Below are 23,684 nucleotides of genomic sequence, written 5' to 3'. Positions count from 1 at the left end.
CACTATTTTTGGAGGTCTTAGAAGGTGTGGCCATGTTGAAGGAAGCACATCACTGGGGGTGGGCTTAGAGAGTTCTTAAACTTTGCCAAATCTTGAGTCACTCCCTACTTCCTGTGCCTGCTTGAAGATGTGAGAGCTTAGCTTCCACTCTTCCTCTAGCCACTTCTTACACCATGCCTCTCCACCATGATGGACTGACTCTTGCCCCTTTGGAACTGTAAGCTATATAAACTCTTCCTTTTATAAGTTCCCTTGGTCATGGAGTTTCTATATCAGCAACAGTAAAGTGACTAATACATATGTCAAGGAGTGCTATAACTGGATCATATGACAGATTTAATTTTACTTTTTTGAGAGTTCTCCACACTCCTTTCCATAGTGGTTGCACAAGTTTGCATTACCACCAGCAGTGAATGAGCAGTCCCCTTTCTCCACATCCTCTCTAGTATTTGGTGGTTTTTGTTCTCTTGATCTTAGCCAGTCTGATTGGGGGTATAATGGAATCTTAAAGTGGTTTTTATCTGCATTTCTCTAATTACTAAAGATGTTGAGTACTTTTAAAGGTGTTTCTTGGACATTTTTATTTCTCCGTTTGAGAGCTCTCTGTTGAGGTCTATAGCCCACCTTTTAATTGGGTCATTTATTTTCTTGTTTCTTTGCTTTTTGAGTTCTTTGTATGTTCTAGATATTAATCCTCTGTCAAATGTGTAGCTGGTAAAGATTTTCTCCCACTTCTCTCCCCTCAGTTTTTAACAGTCTCACTATGTAGTCCTGGAACTTGGTATGTACAACAGACCAACTTTGAACTTCCAGTGATTCTCCTGACTCTACCTCCCAAGTGCTGGGATTACAGATGTATACCACCACACCTTGCCCATAGAAGTATTTTTAGTGGCAGTTTAATTCTATACTACTATTTTATAGTATGTTCTGTAAATAACATTGTTTCTATAGAAAAAAAATGTCCCTGATGCCAAATAACCATGATATAATTCAATATATACCTTTTTGAAACACAAACTATTTACAATTTGGGGAATTGATTATAATTACAATTAAGATAATTCACTGAAAATAGAGAAAAGCTAAAAAATATTCAGTGTTGGGCTAGAGACATGGATCAGTGGTTAAGAGTACTGGCTATTCTTGCAGAGGACCTGTATTCAGTTCCTAGCACCCACATGGAGGCAAATAACCATCTGAAACTGTGGTTCCAGAAGATCCAGCACCTATTCTTGCCTCTGTGGACACAGCACATCCATGGTACAGATACATACATGCAGACAAAACACTCATAGACATAAAGTAAAAATAAAAAATAAGCATTGAATAAAAACTACTTTATTAAAATAAAAGACACCTTTTATTTTTTGTTAGTTTGATTTTTTTTTTAAGACAAGCTCTTATTATGTATCCCAGAGTGGTCTTGAGTTTGAGATCTCCTGCCTTTACCTATATACTGCACCTATAGAACTGTGCCACCACACTTGGGTTTGAATATCTTTTAAAGATAATTCTTGCATTTATAAAACTGAGAAAATAAATTATAAAAATCAATGCTTTAAGCCAGGCAGGTGCTTATAATCTCAGGACTAGGGGTACTGAGGTAGGGAGATTGTGAGGTTAAGGCCAGCATTGGTTGTAAAGTGAGGCACTATCTCAATTTAAAAAATAAAATCATAGTTTAAATCAAAAGACAAATCTGAAAGTTATTAAAATCTATGAAACACCCTTTGGGAAATCTGGTGTAAAATAAAAATATTGAGATTTAGCAAATGTCTTATTTTTAAAAACAGAGTCAAGATTCATTAAAATAGAGCATTTTAATGAGAACTTCAGATAATAACTTAAGATACAAATGTGTGAGAACATGAATAAACCTCATGTCAAACATACCTTAACTAAGGACTTACTATGCATAAAACTAAAATTTATTAAATAAAAACTGCCTGCTGATTAAAACATTAACAAAGAAAATGATCTATGTGTACACTACAAATAAGCAAGACTAGAAGTCCATAAAGTTATAGGTTTCAAAATTACACATTTTACACATGCAGAAACTTAAATATTAGTGCTAAAACTAACCCCATGGTAATTGCCATCAACCACACACATACACACACACACACACACACACTAATAATAATGATGATAATAATAATAATTCTGTATATATCATGAAGGAGATTGTTTCTCCTTTGAAGTCAGAACAATATTTTAATGAGACAAGAGAAAAATAAACTATTGTCATTAATAATCATTTTTACTGAATATAATTGTATTTATATAAAACAATTTGTTCTTACTCAAGTTATACTAAGGTAAATTATAATACCAGAAGATGATTTCCATCAGAAGTAGATTGCATAGTTATCCTGTTTTATCTTCCCAGTTTGTAAATATAGCTTTAATTTGCCACAGTAATTGTAAAAACCTAAAAAATAGCACACATGGGGCTGGAAAGATGGCTCAGCGGTTAAGAGCACTGACTACTCTTGCAGAGGACCCGGGTTCGATTCCCAACACCCACATGGTGGCTATGAACCGTCCTTAACTCCAGTTCTAGGGGAATCCCATGCTCTCTTCTGACCCCTGAGGCATTGCACGACATGGGTGCGCTCACATACATGCAGGCAATACCCTCATACACATAAAATAAAAATATTAAAATAAAAAATATTAAAATAAAAAAATCCTTCAAAAATAATATTTTTAAAAAATAGCACACATTAATACTATCATATCTATTTTAAAATTATTTATGGCTTTATTTTAGCAAATTTCATTCAAATTAACTATAAATTAGCAATAGATTTATCAAATAAATATAATTCAAATATGATACATAACTATATGAAATATTTTAGTCAAACAAAGTGACAGCCAAGTTCAAACTTACAATTCAATTGCCTTGTTCCACATGATAACATATCCAGAAAGAATGAAAGACTCAATATTTACAATATGTGTATTTCCTCTTTCTGTTCCAACATAGAGCCATTTACTCTGGAAAGGTAGATGACAGTAAGTAATTCTGAAAGAAAGAAAATTACAATTAAAACATCTGTGTTTTACATTTTGATCAGTTAATTTTCTTTAAACATATTATTACTCTAAGAGGTAAATATAGCTATATAGATGATAAAAAATGTATGCACTGAGAGAGAATTTACTTATTAATAAAAGGATATAGGACAAAAATAATATATCACTAAAAACAATAATGAATCACTATTAAGTAGTGCCTATACAGGTATGATTTTAATTGTATCTAGTTTTAATTTTTGACTGATACATTAAAACATAAAAGCTGTAGGTACTAATAAGGAACCATGTAATGCTTGACTAAAATAAATAATGTTTAAGTCAGGTTTATCATCTCTAAATTATAAAAGCTTACAAAATCTTTTCTTCTAGCTTTATTAACTGCATAGTATGTTACTAGTATTTACAGTCTCTGTACTGTGCAAAAGTACTCCAGAGCTTCCTGTTCTTATCTGACACTTAGCACCATTCATCAACCTCTCCCACCCCCAACCCTGTCTCCTACATTCTTTCCCTGACCTCTGCTTCTGGTATCCATCATTCTAACCACTATTTCTATGAGATCAACTACACTGTCATTCCAAATACAGCAATGTACACATACATGTATTTCTGTTTTACAAAGAGGAAACTAAGACTGAATTTTTTCCCTCTGTCTTTTTTTTTCTCTTCTTCATTCTTGTCCAGGACTAAGAGTTAATAAGTGGCAAAACTGCTGGGAAAAACAATTCCTGTTAAGTTACAAAATTAGTATCTTTCCACTGAGCTTTATTGTTTAGTTATTTAAATAAAAGTCACTTCAGAGATAAATTAAGTACACACCAATGATAAATATCAGAGTTCAAAATGAAGTGGTAGTTACATCTAAATGAGAGTATAAATCATTTACTTTTCAGATGCTTGGCATTTATGTAGCAACAGAAAAATGTTTAAGGTCAGAGAGCCATTGTGTGTGTGTGTGTGTGTGTGTGTGTGTGTGTGTGTGTGGTCAATGTCTGTGTACTTGTTCACATATGAGAGCCCACATGTGCCTCACTGTGTCAGTGGAGGTCAGAGGACAACCTTGGGTATTGGTCCTCCCCTTCCACCTAACTTGTATTTACAGTCTCTGTACTGTAATTTGAGGCAGTCTATTCTGTTTGTCACTGCACTTCATATTCTAAGCTAGTTGGCCTGCAAGCTTGAAGGGAGATTCTCCTGTGTCAGTCTCCCATTTTACTGTAGGGATTCTGGGATTACAGACATGTTAGCTTTATTATTCCAGTCTCATCTTCATAATGGGCTTTCTGGTCAGACCTGTTTCATAGCCAGAGCAATCAGAATTTCTCCATATGTAATATGAGATTTAATGAGTCTTCTATTTAAATAATTATCAGTCTCTCTAATTTGCCTTGATCGTGCTTTTCTAGATACTCCTAAAAAGAGAGTAAGTTCACAGACAATCTTGCCAGCACGTGTCATTGCATAATAACATTTCCTAGAATTTACTTAAAACAGTACATAGTAACTGTTAGAAGAGCTGATCAGAATTTTGACATTATGCTGGCAGATCAACATAAAAAAGAATGTAAATGATAAATTTCCAACATGATTCCATTTTGTAACGTATGTAAGAGTGAAACTTATGAGTGAGCTGTTACACAGGGGTGAACAGTTTATATTCTCAGCCCATTTCACTGAATTTTTCAACAATATATCTCTTGGAACCAAATTTCATCTATCCTGTGGAAAGCACCAAAACAGAAGACCTGTTATGACAAATCATTGCAAAGTTAATTGATAGTCTAATTAATGTATAACCTATATGATACTGGAAATCTTTAATTAAAACATAAAGTCTAGAATTGCTGTCTCCAAGGGATATCTAATAATATTACACAGGAAATAACTTGATGGTCATGTTTCTAGGCAATGAAGGATCAATTTTCAATTCACCCTTCAACAGGAAGAGGAAACTGGTTTTAAAGAAGATTTAAGATTATTGTTTCTGAATCACAAAGAGAACAGAGAAAGCACAATCACAGAGGTTTTAAATGGAACATGAAGAAACCTCAATATTGGATAGTCATTTTCAGCAGTTAAGTCTGAGAACTGCCACGTTTCAGTAATGAAACCTGAAGTAAGATGTAGAATTCCAACAGACTTTATAGTACAGGAAAAAAGAAATACAGGAAGAATAGCCCAACAGAAACAGAACTATTCTATGAACTAGTAACTACTTCTTAATGATTCTTATTAAAAAGGAAACTAGAGCTTTAATGACAAAAATGTTTCATCTACTATCCATCATTCAACTAATCTGCATTGGTTATAATGACTATTTAGTATGTCCAGACTTTATCTGAATAAAATAGTGTGGCTTACTTAAGATAACTGGCATGAATGAAGGCGAGGGCACAGTTATATTTGTGCTGTATGTTTGATAATTTAATAATTAACAACTTTATGTAAGTTAACTTATTAGTTATGTCTTCATTTGTAGCTCATTCCTACTATCACTACCTGCTGTACAAATAATTTTTATCTGTTATATGAAAATTTTGGAAAATTATCTTGTTTCTATATCTATATTGATGACCATTCTTCTGTAACAAAGTATTTAAGCCATTCTTAGCTATTCATTCACTCATCTATTCAACCGTCACTGAATAACTTCATAAAATGCAACCTCTACACATAGAAAGAATGCATCTCTCATCAGGGGAATTTTCTTATGCAACAGATGGTGATTTACACAGAAAACCACAACTGGCCAATGTAGAGAGAACAAAAAGCTACAGAGTGCTTATCCCAGAATAGGACACTTACTTCAAATCTCCACCTCTCAAGGCTCGGGGATTATTACGGAAGAGGAGCCAGAAAGATTGTAAGAGCTGCAGAGGGTAGATGACTACAAGGAAACAGAGTCTTCCAAATAGCTGGTCAGTTACTCGTATGAACTCACAGCAATGGAGACAGTATGCGCAAGTCCCATCACGCTCAAACCAGACAAAATCCCAGCATAGACTTGGGGAAGTGGGTAAGAAATCCCAACACAACCTAAGGGACTTTTGATAATTGATGGTTGCTGGGAGGGGGAGAGACAGTGTCTTACAGGGATGGGACTCTTGGTGGGCCTAAGGAATGGACCCTCACTGAAGCACATTTAGGGACACAAATCAGACTCTATAAGCCGTGTGTGTGTGTGTGTGTGTGTGTGTGTGTGTGTGTGTATTAAATTAGGCAGGAGGCAGTGGGGAGAGGTGCAGATAAAGGAGAGGATCCAAATACCATAAACTACATTGTATGAAAATTACAAAAGTTCAATTTTATAAAGAAAAAGCATCAATTTGGGACCAGAGAGATGCTCAGTGGTTAAAGCACTTTCTGCTCTTGCAGAGGGCCAGGGTTCAGTTCCCAGAACCCACATGGCAGCCTATAACCATCTGTAACTTCAGTTCCAGATGATCCAATGCTCTCTTCTGGCCTCTGTGAGCATTGTATATGTGGTACGTTTACATACATGCAACCAAACACTCATACACATAAAATAAAAATAAATAATAATTTTTAAAATGCTTTAGGGGCTGGAGAGATGGCTCAGTGCTTAAGAGCACTGACTGCTCTTGCAGAGGACCCAGGTTTTCTGAAGCCCTCTTCTGACCTCCGCAGCATTGCACAACATGGGTGCACTCACATACGTGCAGGTAATATACTCATACACATAAAATAAAAAATAATAAATAAAATACTTTAAAAAATGCTTTAATTTATACTACAGCACACATTTTTTTCTCCCTCATACAAACATAGAAATGTAAATACACATAATAAAGAATAAAGGTATGTTAATGTCTACTAAAACTTCAAAAGAATGAGAGGTTTATTAGAGTAAGAAAATTAAAGAACTGTAAAAATTCTAATTGGATTAAACAATTAAATATCAACACACAAATAAATACTTTTCTTTTTATATTTTATTTATTATTTTTATTTTGTGTGTTTGACTGTACTGCCTTCATGTATGTAAGTGCACCCATCCATGTCGTACATTGCCTGAGGAGGTCAAAAGAGGGCATCGGATCCCCTGGGACTGGAGTTACAGATGGTTGTTAGCTGCCATGTGGGTGCTGGGATTTGGGCCTGAGTCTTCTACAAGAGCAGTCAGTGCTCTTAACTGCTACGCCAGCTCTCCAATCCCCAAAATAAATACTTTTCAAGCTTAAATAATGTACAGGCTTTCAAAAATTCTTCCTTTTATATTGAATTTTTGTGATTTTCATATAATATAATTTGGTGGGATTTAGATTTCCCTTTCCCTATGCCACCACTCCCTCTTGCTGCCATCCAATTTAATGTACAAAGAAATAAAGGAGAGGCTTTTAAGTTGCATGCTTATAATACAGGGCAACATTACTTAAGTATCTGTAATATACTAGTATTTTAAAATGGGATCAACAAAACATTCAATATTATTGTGCTCTGTAACAATAACAAAGACATTGTTCCTGATCCTCACTTGTGTTTAAGAAAATAAGATATAAATTTCTTACACATACACACATAGTTTTTTACACATATAAAACAAAAGTAAAATATATATATATATAAATTAAAAACTGCATGTAGAAATTAAACAAATAACATTTATGTGATATTTAAATTTTTAAACATTTTATTTTTATTTTATGTGTATGAGTATACTGCCTACATGTATGTAAGTGCGCCCATGTTGTGCAATGGAGGTCAGAAGAGGGCATCAAATTCCCTGGAACTGGAGTTAGGAAGGTTTGTTAACCACCATGTGACTGCTGAGAATCAAACTCGAGTCCTCTGCAAAAGCAGCCAGTGCTCCTAATCACTGTACCATCTCATCTCTCCAGCCCCAACATTTGAATTTTTTATAATGTGACAATATGGATATGAGGTTGAATGCACAGGTTCTTTTGAGTTTGGTGTATTTATACTTATGAGGTATATTTTTTTTTACCATTTTTATCTACTTGAACTGCCTTAAATTCTTTGTTCCATAATACACTATACATTATTTCACAATTATTTGGCATGAATAAAAAATTTTGTGATGGTTATATATATTTTTTTTAATAGTGCTGAGTGTGAAACCCAGAGACCTGCACATTTTAGTAAGTGTTCTACCACTGAGCTACATCTCCAACTCTGATGGTTCATTTTACTTGTCAACCAGTTTGGACTGAGAAACTTCTGGGTGTACCTGTGTATATAGTTATAGAGATTATTAACAAAGGAAGAATCTGCCTTGAATGTGAGTACCACTATCCTGTAAGCTGGGGGTCTGGATGAAATCAAAGCCGAAAAATGAAGAAGCCTGTGATCTCAGACATGTACTCTCTCTACTTCTTGACCACTATGAGGCAAGCAATTTTGCTTTCCTATGCCCTTCCACCATGGCATTCTGCCTCACCATGGTCCAGAAACACCAGACTCAGGTGACCATGAACTCAAACCTCTAAAATCATAAACCAAAATAAATTTTTACTCATTTGTTTCTTTGATGTGATTGTCAGAGTTGCAAAATGTCTATTTTTATTGTTACTAATATGTAACAAATTAAAACAATTTGGTGCTAACATAAGCATAAGTACAAATTCAACTTTGCAAACTGAACCCGTATAGCAGGGTTTTTTTTTTCATAAACAATCTATTCAAACTCACAGCAATCTTCCTACCCTAACCTCTTGAATGCTTAGATTACAAAGTGCATCATCATGACAAGCTCTATTACTTGATTCTCTGTATCTGTTCTGGAATAACTACATAATTATCTAATGTTCTACAACATTTTACTTAACCAATAGAAGTTACTTGTAAGGCAATAATTTTATATAATACTTACTAAGGTTTACATACTCTGTAGTTTCTTAGTCAAATTTAAAAATTGTTGGTTCCATCAGATTTTATTGAGAATGAGAAGTCTCTAAAGAAAAAAACTCAAGGTGTTCAATTACAAACTTGACATATGATTATATATGTCAGAAGTATGAACTGAAATTTATGTTAATGAGGATATACAGAAAATTATGAATTTGATTCTAAAGACCATCAACTTCTGATTATAGAATCAAGGAAAATTGGTTTAACAATGGTTCATTAAAAAAAATAAGAAGAATGAGAATGCTTGGCCTTAAATTCAATACAAATCAACAGTGGCTCACTATAATCAAGGACTAAAAAATTAAACATAATGTTAATTATCATATATTTACTTATGACATCCATCATTTTATATGACATTTCCATTTATTCACTTTGAATAGTAAAATGTCTGAAAACCATAGCATGAAAGTATACCAGGGTTAGTAGTGATATCAAATTGAGGAAGAATTTTATTAACTGGTAATTCGAATAATTTTACTTTGAAAGTAAGATTAGATGTCTTCTATAGCTACAGAAAATGAAAGTGGAACTAGTATATAAGGAAGTTATAAAACAAAAGCAAATTTTGAGGTAACATTAATGAACTGTCGAAGGACTAGTTATTAAAAATAGACTAGTTTATGATATATCATGATTAGTCTTCATTGTTAGCTTGACTGGACTTAGAATCACCAAGGAGATACACCTCTGGACATGTTTATGATGGCATGCCAGAGGAGGATAAGGAGGGAAGGCCCCCCTAATGTGGGGGGCATCAATCCATAGGCTAGGGTCCCAAACTAAATAAAAAGAAAGGAAGGAAGGAAGGAAGGAAGGAAGGAAGAAAGAAAGAAAGAAAGAAAGAAAGAAAGAAAGAAAGAAAGAAAGAAAGAAAGAAAGAAAGAAAGAAAGAAAAAGAAAGAAAGCCAGTTAAGTGCCAGCATTTATCTCTCTTTGCTTCCTGATTGTGGACACAGCAGAGTAACCAGATCCCCCAAGCTCCTGCTGCCAAAGCTTCCCCACCATGAAGGACTGTATCTTCAAACCATTAGTAAAAATTACCAAAACCCTTCCTTAATTTAATTTTTATCAGATATTTTGTTACATCAATGATAAAAGTAACTAATGTTATTTTTACTCATTATCTTATATTTAAATGGAGGTTTTTAGTAGATGATCTTCAGATTCTTCCCTGTTTTCAGATTCTTTTTCTGTTATGTGGCTTGTAGAAAATAATAAAAAGGAAACGGAAGGGGAAAAAACTCTTAGTACCATGAGCACTAATTACATTTCAATGAAAGAAAACTAAAATGTTCAGGTCACTAAGTCTATCAGTACAAGTAAACAAGAACAAAAGAATAGCATTTCTACTTACAAAATTCTTCAGATAATTTGTATATATCCCTTTTAAAGACTGTAAAAAAAATTATAAATAATTGAACAAATTGGCTCCCATTCAGCTCTACCCAGTAATACATGATTATTTCTGGCAGAAGTGGTGCACAGAAACTTATTTTCATGCTTCTACTATAAAAATAGAAAGAACGTCCTAAGACAAGGGACTCTGGGTAGGCTGACTAGACTCTGAACAGAATTGCACTGGTGAATGGCTGGAGACACTGACAACACAGTAGGCCTTAAACAGGGATGACAGAGTATATGGACTCCAGTGAGGAGACTATGGAACGGTGCTGGTGGGGACAGGGCTATAAAGATGAGTAGGATTCTTTGAGATGTTCTGTATGAAATACACAAAAATTCAATAAAATTAAAAAAAATAGAAAGAACATTTCCTTCTTGACTTACATTTTGTGAATATTTCAATTTGTGAGAGAATGGGGTGAGGCTATGTGAAGAGCAGTAGTGAGAATTCCTATATCTCCTGCCAAGGGTAGTAAAAGTGGAGGTATAGTGGAAAGCTATACATCCCACCTCACTCTGCAAAACAAAGTACTTCTCATCTCATATGTCAACCAGAAAAATATTAAAATCCACACAAGTTTATACTAAGGCCTAAGAAGAATCTCATAACATAATACCTAAAATGCTGGTGTTTAAAATATAAAATCATTCCTCGCACGAATAGGAAAACTTCAGATTAGAGTGAAAATGGTCAAAGCTGAAGACAGCCAGACTGAAAACAGCAAAGAAATGTTCAAAAAAATCACCTAATTTGGCAAAAGATAAAAACCGAAGGATGCAAGACACTGAACCAAACTAAATAGAATAAACTCAATAAAATAAGAACCAGGAAAGATCTGCTGCCAGTTTCTCTTACTCTTGTTCTTGCTCTTTCTTAGCATTTTGAGATAGGATCTCATTCTGTAGTCCAGTATGGCCTGGATCTTACTATATAGCCCATAGCCCAGATTGGCCTTGAACTTGTATCAGTCCTACTGCTGTAGCCTCTCAAATGCCATGATTATAGACTAGAGCCACCACATCTAGCTCAATCTCATCTTAAAAGAACAATTTATACTTCTCAATTCAACATTATTACTTTCTCTGTATCTACATGCATATACCATAATGGTGCTTGACTCTTGACACTTTGCTTAGCATTCCCCTCTCTATCTAGAAATAACTCCTATTATCTCTTCACCTATTTAGCCATTAACATTTGGCTCTTAACCTTAGCTTTCCAGAAAGCTTTGATTTTCTTTGATCATTTCCAATACCTTTCCTCATGCTGACTTAATTATCATTATTCTTCTGTATCTGTTAGCTCTAGGTATGCATATTTCATTTTTATAATGCTGTATCTCAAGTACATATGGCTAAAACAGTAGAAAGCAAAAGCACACAGAAAAAGGCAGGGGGAAAAAAAGAGAAATGAAAGATAGAACGACAACAAAAGTAAAATGGGAACTTAAACCATAATATATCAATAAATATATCAAATGCAAACACCAGGTAAGATACGTAAATTGGCAGGCTAAATTAAAAAAAAATAACCTAACTACATGCTATCTACAGGAAACTCAATTTGAATATAGTGATATTCATAGGCTTAGGGTAAAAAATATGCAAATTTATCATACAAACATAACTCAAAAGAAATGACTACATTAATTTCAAATAAAATGTTCAAAGAAAATAAAATTACCTGATAAAAAAGTATATTACAATAAAAAGATTAATCATCCAAGAAGATCTGTGAATCCTAAATGTGTTGCACTGTAGAACAGGCTACAAAAATGTGGTAGGGGGACTGAAAGAACTGAAAGGAAAAAAGAGGGCTCCATGGTTCTAGTCGATTTTTATATCTTTCTCTCTGTACCTTTAGAAAAACTAATGGTACAAGTAGAGTCCTAAAAGAAATGAAAAAGTGTTAAGATGAACAAACCTAGGAGAAATAACAATAATGGTTATCTATCTATCTATCTATCTACCTATCATCTATCTATCTATCTAATCTATCATCTATCTATCTATCTACTTATCATCTATCTATCTATCTAATCTATCTATCATCTATCTATCTATTTATCTAGGAAATTATTCAAGATTTGGTTTAAAAAATGCAATGCAGAATGATAAAGTGGACAACAAACAGGATAAGAGTAAATAAATCAGATACATCTTAGTCAATCTTCTAAAAACTAAACACAAGAAAGAATTTCTTCAAAGAGTCCAGTGAGAAACATTCTTTATTACAACAAAACAACCTAGAAGATAGTGGTAGTCTCACCTAAAATCATGAAAGCCAGAAGAAAGTGGCACAATGTCTTTCAGATGCTGGAGAAAAGACCATCATCTCAGCATTCTATCCTCAGTAAAAACAGCATACATTAGAATGAAGGTGCAGTTGAGACATTCTCAATGAAGGAAAAATGAGAGAATACACAGCCAGTAGAACTGCTCAATAAGAAAGTCAGGAGAAAATATTTTAAACAAATGAAATAGTAAAAGAAGTAAATTTAGAGGACCAGAATGAATAAAAATATCTAATTAAATTCAATGAGTAAATGTAATAGGCTAGCCTCTAAAAATGTAAATTTATGCTTCAAAGTCAAACCAAAAATTATGCCACTACTGTGATTTTAAATGTATTAGAGTAAATATGAAATAAAATTGCACTAAAAAGAAGGGTAATTGGATCTATATAGTGGTAAAATTTTGATTTACATAATATGTATACAACTCATTAAAATATAAGCATTTCACAGAACTAGTATCTGCTTTTCTTTCACTTGCTGATACACATATGCTATCATCACTGTCTTCATTTGGCTTCCTAACTAGAAGGGAAGGACTAAATGGAAAACCATGGGTTGCTCTATAATTCTTTATTTCTTTGTCATTGTGGTAAGCATGTGACAGTGCTTAGTGCCAGCTAATAGAGGAAATTATCATTAACAAGAAAGGATAAGACAGGGTTCCTTGGGTGTTATGATTCTTAGAATGCCATTGGCCTCTTTTCGCAGGGTTGTTAATGTTTTGTCTTCCTCTGTTATAAATCATATACATTTGCTTTGTGTCATTTTGAATCTTTGAAAGCATTGTAGTTCCCTCAGAACAGCAGACATCACAAACACTACATGTGAAGAAGACAGCAAGAAGCAGTGAACTTATGTACTGTCACATTCCTCAGATTAAGAGTATGCCCTACTATTTCACTAGACTTCACTTACAAAACTCAAATTCAAAGAAAAATTATTAATAAATACAACAGGGAGAATATAATACTTAACAAAGCACAGGATCCCCAACCAAAAAGTAAGTCTGGAAGCAATATGATGAACACTGCAAATGAAACTGTAAGAATGCCATAGAAGGAAATAGCAAGAGCTACCCTATGGCTCTGTTCATAAACATGCTCCTAAGTACCACCAAGTATCTTTTATGGAATAAAGCTGAAAAAAATGAGGAATTCAGACAATGAGAGTAGAGCATTTAACCAAGCACAGATGTTTCAAACACAGGTCCTTGTCCTACTGTATAGATTTGATGTACATATAGCTGTTCATACTTGAAACTGTCTAATGAATTTTACTAAATTGTGAATTAAAAAATCAACATTCAAAACTTAATTGTATTTCTACATGCTAGTAATGAATATGCACTAAACAAAAATTTAAATACCATTTATTATTTTAAAAATAATTATGCCCCTGGTACCCCATGAGAAAGGCTCATAGAGTGCCTAAACATTAGCGCATATGTATACCTGGGGGCTGTCTGGCAAGGAACACAATGCCAGACAGAAGAGACCCCCCTTTGTGTGGTTGGTGAGAGTGGTCCAGGAAGACTCCCAAAATAACACAGGCTATCGCCAAAGCTCCTGGTTATCACCCAGAACCAGTAGATAGCACACTACTCCTGAAGACAGGGCATACACCAGATACAGGACTTGGAGCAATGGAGCAGGAACTGACCTGGAAGCCTTCTACCTCAAGTTTGGTTCTCATAATGCTAGATGATAATATGCAAACTGCTAAGGAAGAAAATCAATCAATGATTCAACTCAGTCCTAAAGCCTAATAACCATAATGACTGGCATGACAAACAACCTCTATTGATATAGTAATGACACTGTTATCTGGGGGGGATTAAAACAGCTATTTAATTAAACTTAAAGACCTCTCAATGGGAGTGAACTCATGAGTGGCACTGTAAACTCAGCCAAATACAGATGGCTGGAGAGGACATAGATTCTAGTGAAAACCCTATCTCTATCATAACTCTAGACAACTGAAATTTCTTACCATATGCTAAAAATGGATCTTTATATTTACAGACAAGCATAATGTACATCATTTATCAAAGAAGCTTGTTTTTGCATTAGATGGAGGCTACTGCCAAATTCCACAACTAGTCAGACACAGAGAATATATGTCTGAGAGATGCCCAGTCCTAGGTGACACATCTACAGTTGGACCTCTACAACTTAGGCTCATGGAACACAGTGGGAAAGGGGATAGAGAGAAAACTAGTGTATCCTTCAACTCTCATCAGTGAAGCTGCCTTATACAACAGAGTGTGATACACACAGAAGGCCACAACTGACCAAGTTTTAAAGAATAAGAGACTGTAGAGTGGATGCCCCTGGATAGGAGCTCTATACTGAACCTCATCCAACCAGGGTTCATGGAACATTGACAAAAAGGGGTGGAAAGATTGTAAGAGCCAGGACTGGTTAATGGATACAGGAAAACAAGCTTTCAGGCCACTGAGAGCTTGCATATGTGAACTTGTGGCAGTGGTGGCATTGAGCACAGGACCCATGCCAACTCAATTAAACAAGGGCCCAGAGGGGAGGAGAGAAAATGGGTGGTGGGCCAGCTCTAGATTGAGGACTATTGGAGACTGACTGCTACTGGATGTGGGAGAGTATGCCTTACTTATGATTTCTAGATGGGCTGACTAGATGCCAGTGGATGAATTTGCACTGAAGGACATCTAAGTACAAATGCTTGACTGGATAAGACTTAACATGTATGGTGGAATACATGAGATCTGGTGGGGGGATGGAAGAGCATGGAATGTGGAGGGGGATCTAAATTTTATTTAGAAGTTATATGAAATTACAAAAGCTCAATAAAATTTTTTTTAAAAACCACTTATGTATAGAGTTATCATAATATGGATAGGACTCGTACACTAAAAAGAATAAAACAATGATAAAAGAAATAAAAAACAAGATCTAAGGAAATGGAGAGACATATTGTGTTAATGGATTCGAAGATTCAAATATGGCATGGATGTCAATTCTTCTCATACTAATTCAATACAATTCCTATTAAATTTCCAGCAATATTTTTGTAGAAATGCTAATGTTATTCACAATTTATATAGAAAAGAAACAGATCTAAAGTAACACAGTTCTGAAAGAGACCATGGGGTGGAGAAGGCATTCTAGAGATGAAGACAGTAGGACACAGGTGCTAACAAGGGGGAAATTGGAAAGATGAGGAGCGGGGAGGGAGGGTAACACAGAGGGAGGGAGGAACAAGAGATAATACCACGGAAATAACATTATAAGCATACTTAATCAAGCTATGACAAATGGGGCAATAATTCTTCCCCCAAGAACCATAGACTTTCTAACCAAAACCCAAGATCCAGGCATGAGAAATTTCCCTTTGAGTTATTGGTCAAGATATTTAAAGAGGCTCACAAAACAATATAATTTATTGTCACTGCCCTTTGTTGCTTCCTAAAACTTAAAGGGAAGACCCTATTGCTGAAAAGATCACACACTTTGGACACAGGACTTCAAGAAATCATCTGGATCTAACCTGGAAGTCTTCTTCCTGAGGACTAATACTCAGTGTCAGAAAGTAGTATCCAAGCTGCTAAGGGAGAAAAATAATCAATAGTCTTACCCAGATGTAAAGCCTACAAACCACAATGACTATATCAGCAAGATAATGCGCAATGGTGTAATAGTGACATTTTTATCTTGGGGGTAACCAACAGCTACCTAATTGAACTTAAAGCCCACTGAATAGAAAGGAATTTGTGCCTGGTACTGCAAATGTAGCCAAATATCTACAGCTGAAAAGGTCATACACCCTAAAGGATAACTTAGAGGATAACCCACTATACTGCCATTTCCTTAAAGTAATACAATTTCAAATTGACTTCTCAATACTTAACCTTAAACCTACAGATAAGTATAGCTCTCACTCTTCATCAATGAAGATTCTTTTTACAACAAATGGAAATGATAACAGAGAGCCACAACTGGTCAAAAAGCAGAGAATAAGTGACTAGTGACTGTGGGGTCCCCAGTCCCAATTGACACATCTATAATGCAACTCCTACACCAAAGGCTCAGGGAACATCACATAAGAGGGGAGACAGAAATATAGTTGGAGCCAGAGGACCAGGACATCTGCTGGGATATAGTGTCTTCTAGACATGACAGGGAAGCTGCACACATGAAATCTCAACAATATGGTTGCTTAAACAGACCTACATAATGACAACAGCAATTGACATGCCAACATGGTTGGGGAAATTTCACTAGGTGATGCACACCTCTAGATGAAGAGCTACAGGCAATCAAAGGCTGCTGAGAGAAGAAGAATCAGTTTTCTCTAGGGATAAGACCCCTGATAGGTTATCCAATCCCAAGTGTGCATACTAGTACCACTAAATGGACTCAGTAGGTTGTTTATACATATACACCCATATGTATATATATGACAATATAAAGAAAAGATTAGAAAATTGAGAGAGTGTAGAGGAACTGTGGGAGAAGTTGTATGTGGGAGATGGAGAGGTAGAAATGATGTGAATACAATACTCATGAAAAGAATTTTAAAATTAAATTTAAAAAAAGCAATAGGAATAATCTCTAAACTCAATTTTAAAACTTACCATATAGTTACAGTAATCAGTAAATGTACACATGAAAACAGATTCTTACAGGCTTCTGGGGCCTTGCTCATATGACTCTACAGCAATGATATCAGCATGCAAAAGACTCATGCAAACTCAAGCAGATGAAAACCCAGAACTGGGGAAATGGGCACTAGGCCCCAATCTCAGATGAAGAACTATTGGCAGCTGATTGCTGCTGGGTGAGGAAAAACTAATCTTCTTTAAGAGAGTGACTCTAGATAGGGTGCCTAGACCCTAGTGGATGAACTGGCACTGAGGGAGGTCTGGGTACACTAACTTGACTCTAAGCCTTAACATAAATGACAGAATGTATGAAATCAGATGGGGAAGGCTCTCGGAGGGTGGGGGCTGGGAAGAGGCTATAAAGATTATTAAGATGTTTTCTATGAAATGCAAAAAAAATCAATAAAAATATACCAAAAAACATGATGTTCTCACTGTAATAGATATCATTAAGAAAAAGTAATAAGGGACCAAGAAATAGACCCAGACAACACATCTAAATTTTGGAAGAAGTTGAAAGAGACTACATGGAGGAAGCATAGCTTTTTCAACAAATAGTGGAGCAACTAGACACGCACAGATTGAAAAATAAAACTTGTAGGGTGATTTTGTACCCTGCCACTTTACTGAAAATATTAATCAATTATAACATTTTTCTAGTGGAATTTTTGGAATCTTTTATATACCTTTGCCTGGTTTTGATATTAGAGTGATACTGGCTTCATAGAAGTAATTTTGGAGTTCTCTTGCAGTTTCTACCTTTTTGAATAATTTAAGCAGTATTGGTTGTAGATTTTCTTTGAATGTCTGGTAGAATTCTGCTGTGAATCCATCTGGGCCTGGGCTTTTTTTAGTCAGGAGATTTTGTATTACTGCTTCAATTTCCTTGTTATGGGTCTGTTTAGGCTTTGATCTCCTTTTAGTCTAACTTTGGTGTGGCCATAATTTTAGAAATTCATTTATTTCTTTTAGGTTTTCAATTTTAAAAGAGTATAGATTTTTAAGCTATTCCCTTACAATGCTTGGATCTTTTTTTGGTGTCTTTTATGATGTTTCCCCTTTCATCTCTGATTTTGTTGATTTGGATTTGCACTGCACTTTTTTTTTTTTTTTTCAGTTAAATGGGCTAAGACTCTGTCTATCTTGTTTAACCTTTCAAAGAACAGCTCTTAGAGTTACTGACTTTTTTCGTATTGTTTTCTTTGTTTCTATTTCATTAATTTCTGCTCTAAGTTTTGTTATTTCTTCTAGTCTACTAGGTTTGGGGTTTGTTTGTTATTGCCTTTCAAGAGTTTTGAGTTCTACTGTCAAGTTGTTTGCATATGCACTTTCTGATTTTTAATGTAGGCATTAAGAGCTATAAACTTCCCTCTTAGGACTGCTTTTAGGGTGTCCCAGAAGTTTTGTTGTGTTGTGTTCTCATTTTTATATTGTTCCAGGAATATTTTTATTTCTTTCTTAACTTCTTCTTTGACCCATTCATGATACAGGAGTGTGTTGTTTAATCTCCGTGAGTTCATGTATAATAAGCAATCCAAAAAAAAGCAATCAAAGAAACCCTCCCATTCTCAATAGCCTCAAAAAATATTTAGAAATAAACTTAACCAAAGACATTAAAGATCTCTACAATGAAAATTTCAAAACTCTAAAGAAAGAGAGGAAGACACTAGGAGATGGAAAGATCTACCAAGCTCATGGATTGATAGAATCAATATTGTGAAAATGATCATTTACCAAAATCAATTTATAGATTCAATGCAATCCCAATCAAAATACCCACAACACTCTTTACAGAGCTTGACAAAGTCATCCTAAAATTCATATGGAATCACAAAAGATCCAAGGTAGCCAAAACAATCTTCAGCAAGAAGAACAATGCTGGGGGGATCACCATACCAGATCTCAGATTATACTACAGAACTATAATCATAAAAACAGCATGGTACTGGCACAAAAACAGACACATAGATCAATGGAACACAATAGATGACCCAACTATGAGTTCATATAGTTTCAGCCAGCTGATATTCAACAAGGGTGCAAATAACACACAATGGAGGAAAGAGAGCATCTGCAACAAATGGTACTGGCAAAACTGGATCTCCACCTGTAGAAGAATGAAACTTGACCCTTACCTTTCACCCTGAACCAAAGTCAACTGCAAATGGATCAAAGACCTCAATATAAAACCTGAAATTTGGAAACTGCTAGAAGAAAATATAGACAGCACTATCCAAGATATAGATGTAGGAAAGAACTTTCTAAATAAGACACCAGCTGCTCAGACACTAAGGCCAATAAACAGTAAGTGGAACCTCATTAAATTACAAAGTTCCTGTATAGAAAAAGAAACAACTAAGGAAGGGAAGAGGAAACCCACGGAGAGAAAATCTTCACCAGCTACACATTCAACAGAGGATTAATATCCAGAATATATGAAGAACTCAAAAAAGAAATAAATAAGAAAATAAACCCAATAAAAAGATAGGTGATAGACCTAAACAGAGAGTTCACAAGTGAAAAAATAAAAATGGCTAAGAAGCACCTTAAAAAGTGCTCAACATCCTTAGTAATTAGGGAAATGCAGATAAAAACCATTTTAAGATTCCATCTTACCCTAGTCAGATTGGCAAAGATCAAAAGAATAAAAGACTCTAAATGCTGGAGAGGATCTGGAGAAATAGGAACACTCATTCACCGCTGGTGGGAATGCAAACTCGTGCAATGACTATGGAAAGCGGTGTGGAGAATCCTCATAAAACTAAAAATGAACCTACCATATGATCCAGTGATACCACTTCTTGGCATATACCCAAAGGACTCATCCTACTGCAGAGATACCTGTACAGCCATGTTTGCTGCTGCTCTCTTCACAATTGCTAAGAAATGGAAACAACCTAAATGTCCCTCAACTGATGAATGGTTAATGAAAATATGGTACATCTATTCAATGTAGTTCTACTCAGCAGTAAGAAAAGATGAAATTATGAAATTTGCAGGTAAATGGACGGAGCTAGACAGTGTTATACTAAGTGATATAAAACAAATGCAGAAAAACAAGTGACATGTTTTCCCTTATTTGTGGATTGTAGCACCAATCCCTTGTATGTGAGTATATAAATTCTGAGGTAACACCAGGAGCCAGGTAAAAGTAAAAGATACATGGGGGTAAAGTAAATGAAACAACCTTAAAGGGAGATAGTAGGGAACAGATGCTACCTGAAGGAGATAGAAAAATTACGTGTAATCAGTAGGGAAGAGAGGAGGGAGGGAAACACAAGGGACCATGGTGTGGGGGAGGGAGGGAAGTCAGGAAAGGAAAGATGGCAGGAGTTGGGAGGTATTGGGGAGAGGTTGGGGATAATGGGAGGAGGAGGGAAGCCAGATGGGAGAAAAAAGAATGGAGATGAGTGAATCTAAGTTGGCTAGAAACTAGAGGGAAAAGTTATGTCCTAGAAACCATATGAGAAAGTCACATAGAATGTCTGAACATTAATGCATATGTATACCTGGGAGCTGCTTGTCAGGGAATGCAGTGCCAGAGAGAAGAGACCTCCCTTAGAATGACAAGCATGCCATACAGCACTCATCAAAGAAGCTTCTTTCTGCAACAGATGGAGGCTACTGATGAGTTGCACATCTGGTCAGGCATAGAGAACATATGTCTGGGAGATGCCCACTACTAGGTGACACATCTGCAGTTGAATTTCTACAACTAAGGCTCATGAAACATAGCGGAATAAGGGGTAGAGAGCAGGCTTATGCACTGCTCAACTCTCACCAGTGAGGCTTACTTGTACATCACAGTGCAATGCACATAGAAGGCCACAACTGGCCAAGTTTTGGAGAATAAGAGACTGTAGAGTATAGGATGGGACCTCACCCACCCATGGCTCAGGGGCTGTTGGGGAACCCTGCTGCTAGGGTTGTAGTTCTCCATGTCTGGATAGCTCTAAGGGGCTCGGTGCTATATGGAAGGACTCACCTTCTCAGCAGGGGGCCTCCTACTCTCTGCCTGACTTACCTGGAAAGTGCTGCCAAGCACAGATGCCTGACCTTATTTGGAACATAACCTTTGGCATAGTTACCTGGAGTGAAAATTAACCCCAGGTTTTTCTATATGATACTTAGGCATTACCCGATAGTCGGATGATAGGATCCTACTGCCACATGTAAATAAAGCATACTATGAGCACCTATCAGCTGAAGCATTGGCTACTGCCTCCACACTATATTTTCCTTAACCCCCACTGAATAAATGGAGTTGTTTCACTAAATCTGGAGCTGTTTCACTGAGTCTGGAGCTGTTTGTATCACTAAACCTGCCTCCCCAAAGGGCTTTCTTTCGTCAGTGCTCACTGGCCATCCCTGACCCTGTTCATCACTTCTGCTCCTTTTGTCCTCGTGGACCAGTGGCCAACGACCCACGAAGGAAGGGAGAGACCCCACAGCTGGCACCCAAACGTGGGGCTCCTGGAACACACAGAGTTTGTGAGTATCCCCTCTCCCCAAGAGAGTAGCGGCAGCTTTGCCTTAAGCCATCCCACCCTTGAGGATTGCCAGTCTCTCCTCTTTTTCCTCCTTTTATTTTTGGTCTGAGTCTTTGCGTGGGACCGTTAAAGACAAAGGAGAAATTGAGGCTTTCTGATCAGGGCTACCCCCTGATGTTAGCCAAAGGCTCTTAGCCCTCTTAACGGACCCTGACTGCCCACACGGTGTAGACAAGACCCCCTATCTATACATCTTTCTAATGCAGGCTTGCACTGTGGACTCCGTGAAATTCCCTGAGGTTTGATCCCATGCATGTTCCCCTAGGAATCAGTGTTTCACCCCCACATCCTTTTCTATCTTGAACAACACCCCTAGAAACAAAATCCCCAAAGTTCTAGGGGATTTTTATACAAGCTTTGAAGTCAACTTCTAAAATAACAAACTTCCTTAATCTGTTTTGTTATCTCATCCCTGGGGCACTCAAACTCAAGCTAAACCAGTTAGGTGAGAATTTAAATTAACTAGCCTCAGGACAAAAGGGCACTCCAGCTCCAAGTGCCCCATAAACAAAAACAAAGGATTTAAACCGCGGGTGGCCACAGAGCACTTAAAGAATTTAAGGTGGCTTGTGCCATACAAACGGAAAAAAGATTTTAAAAAGCCTTTTTTTTTTTCATAAACTTTTTCTTGGGGAAGGGGCTCATCAGAGGATGACCCCAAGTGGAGTCTTTCTCCTGTAGTCCTCTGCGCCCCTGGAGGCTTCCCCTTAGGGGACATGACTTCATGCCACGTGCACCCGGATGGCGGCTGGCTCACACTAAGGGCGCTCATGCCAGCGCTGGTCATAGCCTTTTCAACCCCGCTCCAGGGACGCATGCTGCAGGATGCCGCTGTGTCTGTCCGCCAATGCAGGGCTCACTCCTTTTCTCCTTTTAGCCTTTTCTCCCCCCAAGCTATTACCAGCTCATAGTTAAATTTTTTCCAATCCAGAGTGACAGCCCTCTTCAAAGAAATTCACCATGTGAGTTAACAGTCTTGCCTTTGTTTAAAAATAATATATGGATAAACAATTTTAAAAACTTTTAGGCTAAAGAATAACAAATGCCTTTCTGTACTAATTATATTGGTAAATTGTCACATGCTGTTTGAGCTCACTAAGACACCGAGTCTGGCGATGGGATCAGCCCTCCCACTTCAGGTGCAAGTCTAGGCTACAAAACAGCCTAAAAGTAAATACACTATACAAATAAAAACAGCTAAGGTGTAAACTATTATAACAGAGGGTATTAGTGTCTATAGTAAAAGTAGTTAATGGGATTATTTGGTCACTAACACAGACTAATGAAAAATGTATATATGAATATATATGTAAAGTACTGCTGGCTTTTAAGAGTTTCTTATATATACATCTGATCAAGATTGAAAAATTCTTCAAGGTAATAGGTCTTGGCTTTAAAACTGATTTGTTGTGACATTGTGTCTAACCACAGTATTTATTAAATGAGACTGTTATAAATGGATTTATGTTTAATACTAGTAAAACAATTATTAATTAATAATTTACTAGATATCAAATTGACTTGTAAGTTCTCTTGTAAACTAAAATTGTTAAATTACAACATGGTTCCTATTAAAAATATAAATTAACTTTTAAGGAATGAATGCTTCTGCTCCAGGGTGCAATTTATCTTTATGTTTAGATGTGTTTTATATAAAATAAACATGTTCCAAGTCTGTATAAAACATCTCTAAACCTTTAAAGAAGACTTGATTATTTAAAGCCCACTTCAAGGCTTACAAGGACATCTCAAAGTTTATACAATATAATAATATATTTAAGATAATTATTCATCTCTCTATATATATGTGTGTGTGAGAAAATATTAATTGCTTCGTAAATTTATTTATAGATTTGT

At 35.9% G+C, this 23,684-nt stretch overlaps 1 protein-coding gene across 1 annotated transcript in view; it reads right to left on the bottom strand.

Annotated features, from left to right (window-relative positions):
- Stxbp5l (syntaxin binding protein 5 like) overlaps positions 1–23,684 on the bottom strand; it is a 395,225-nt gene that overhangs the window by 267,237 nt on the left and 104,304 nt on the right. Inside the window, exon 6 of the mRNA XM_008842914.1 lies at positions 2,903–3,037. Coding sequence (XP_008841136.1) covers positions 2,903–3,037 — 135 coding nt within the window. The remainder of the gene's footprint in view (positions 1–2,902; positions 3,038–23,684) is intronic.

Source organism: Nannospalax galili, unplaced genomic scaffold, assembly GCF_000622305.1.
Source record: "Nannospalax galili isolate Female #2095 unplaced genomic scaffold, S.galili_v1.0 scaffold18, whole genome shotgun sequence".
NCBI lineage: Eukaryota > Metazoa > Chordata > Mammalia > Rodentia > Spalacidae > Nannospalax > Nannospalax galili.
Note: the sequence above shows the minus strand (reverse complement) of the source record. Positions and strands in the feature narration are given on the sequence as shown.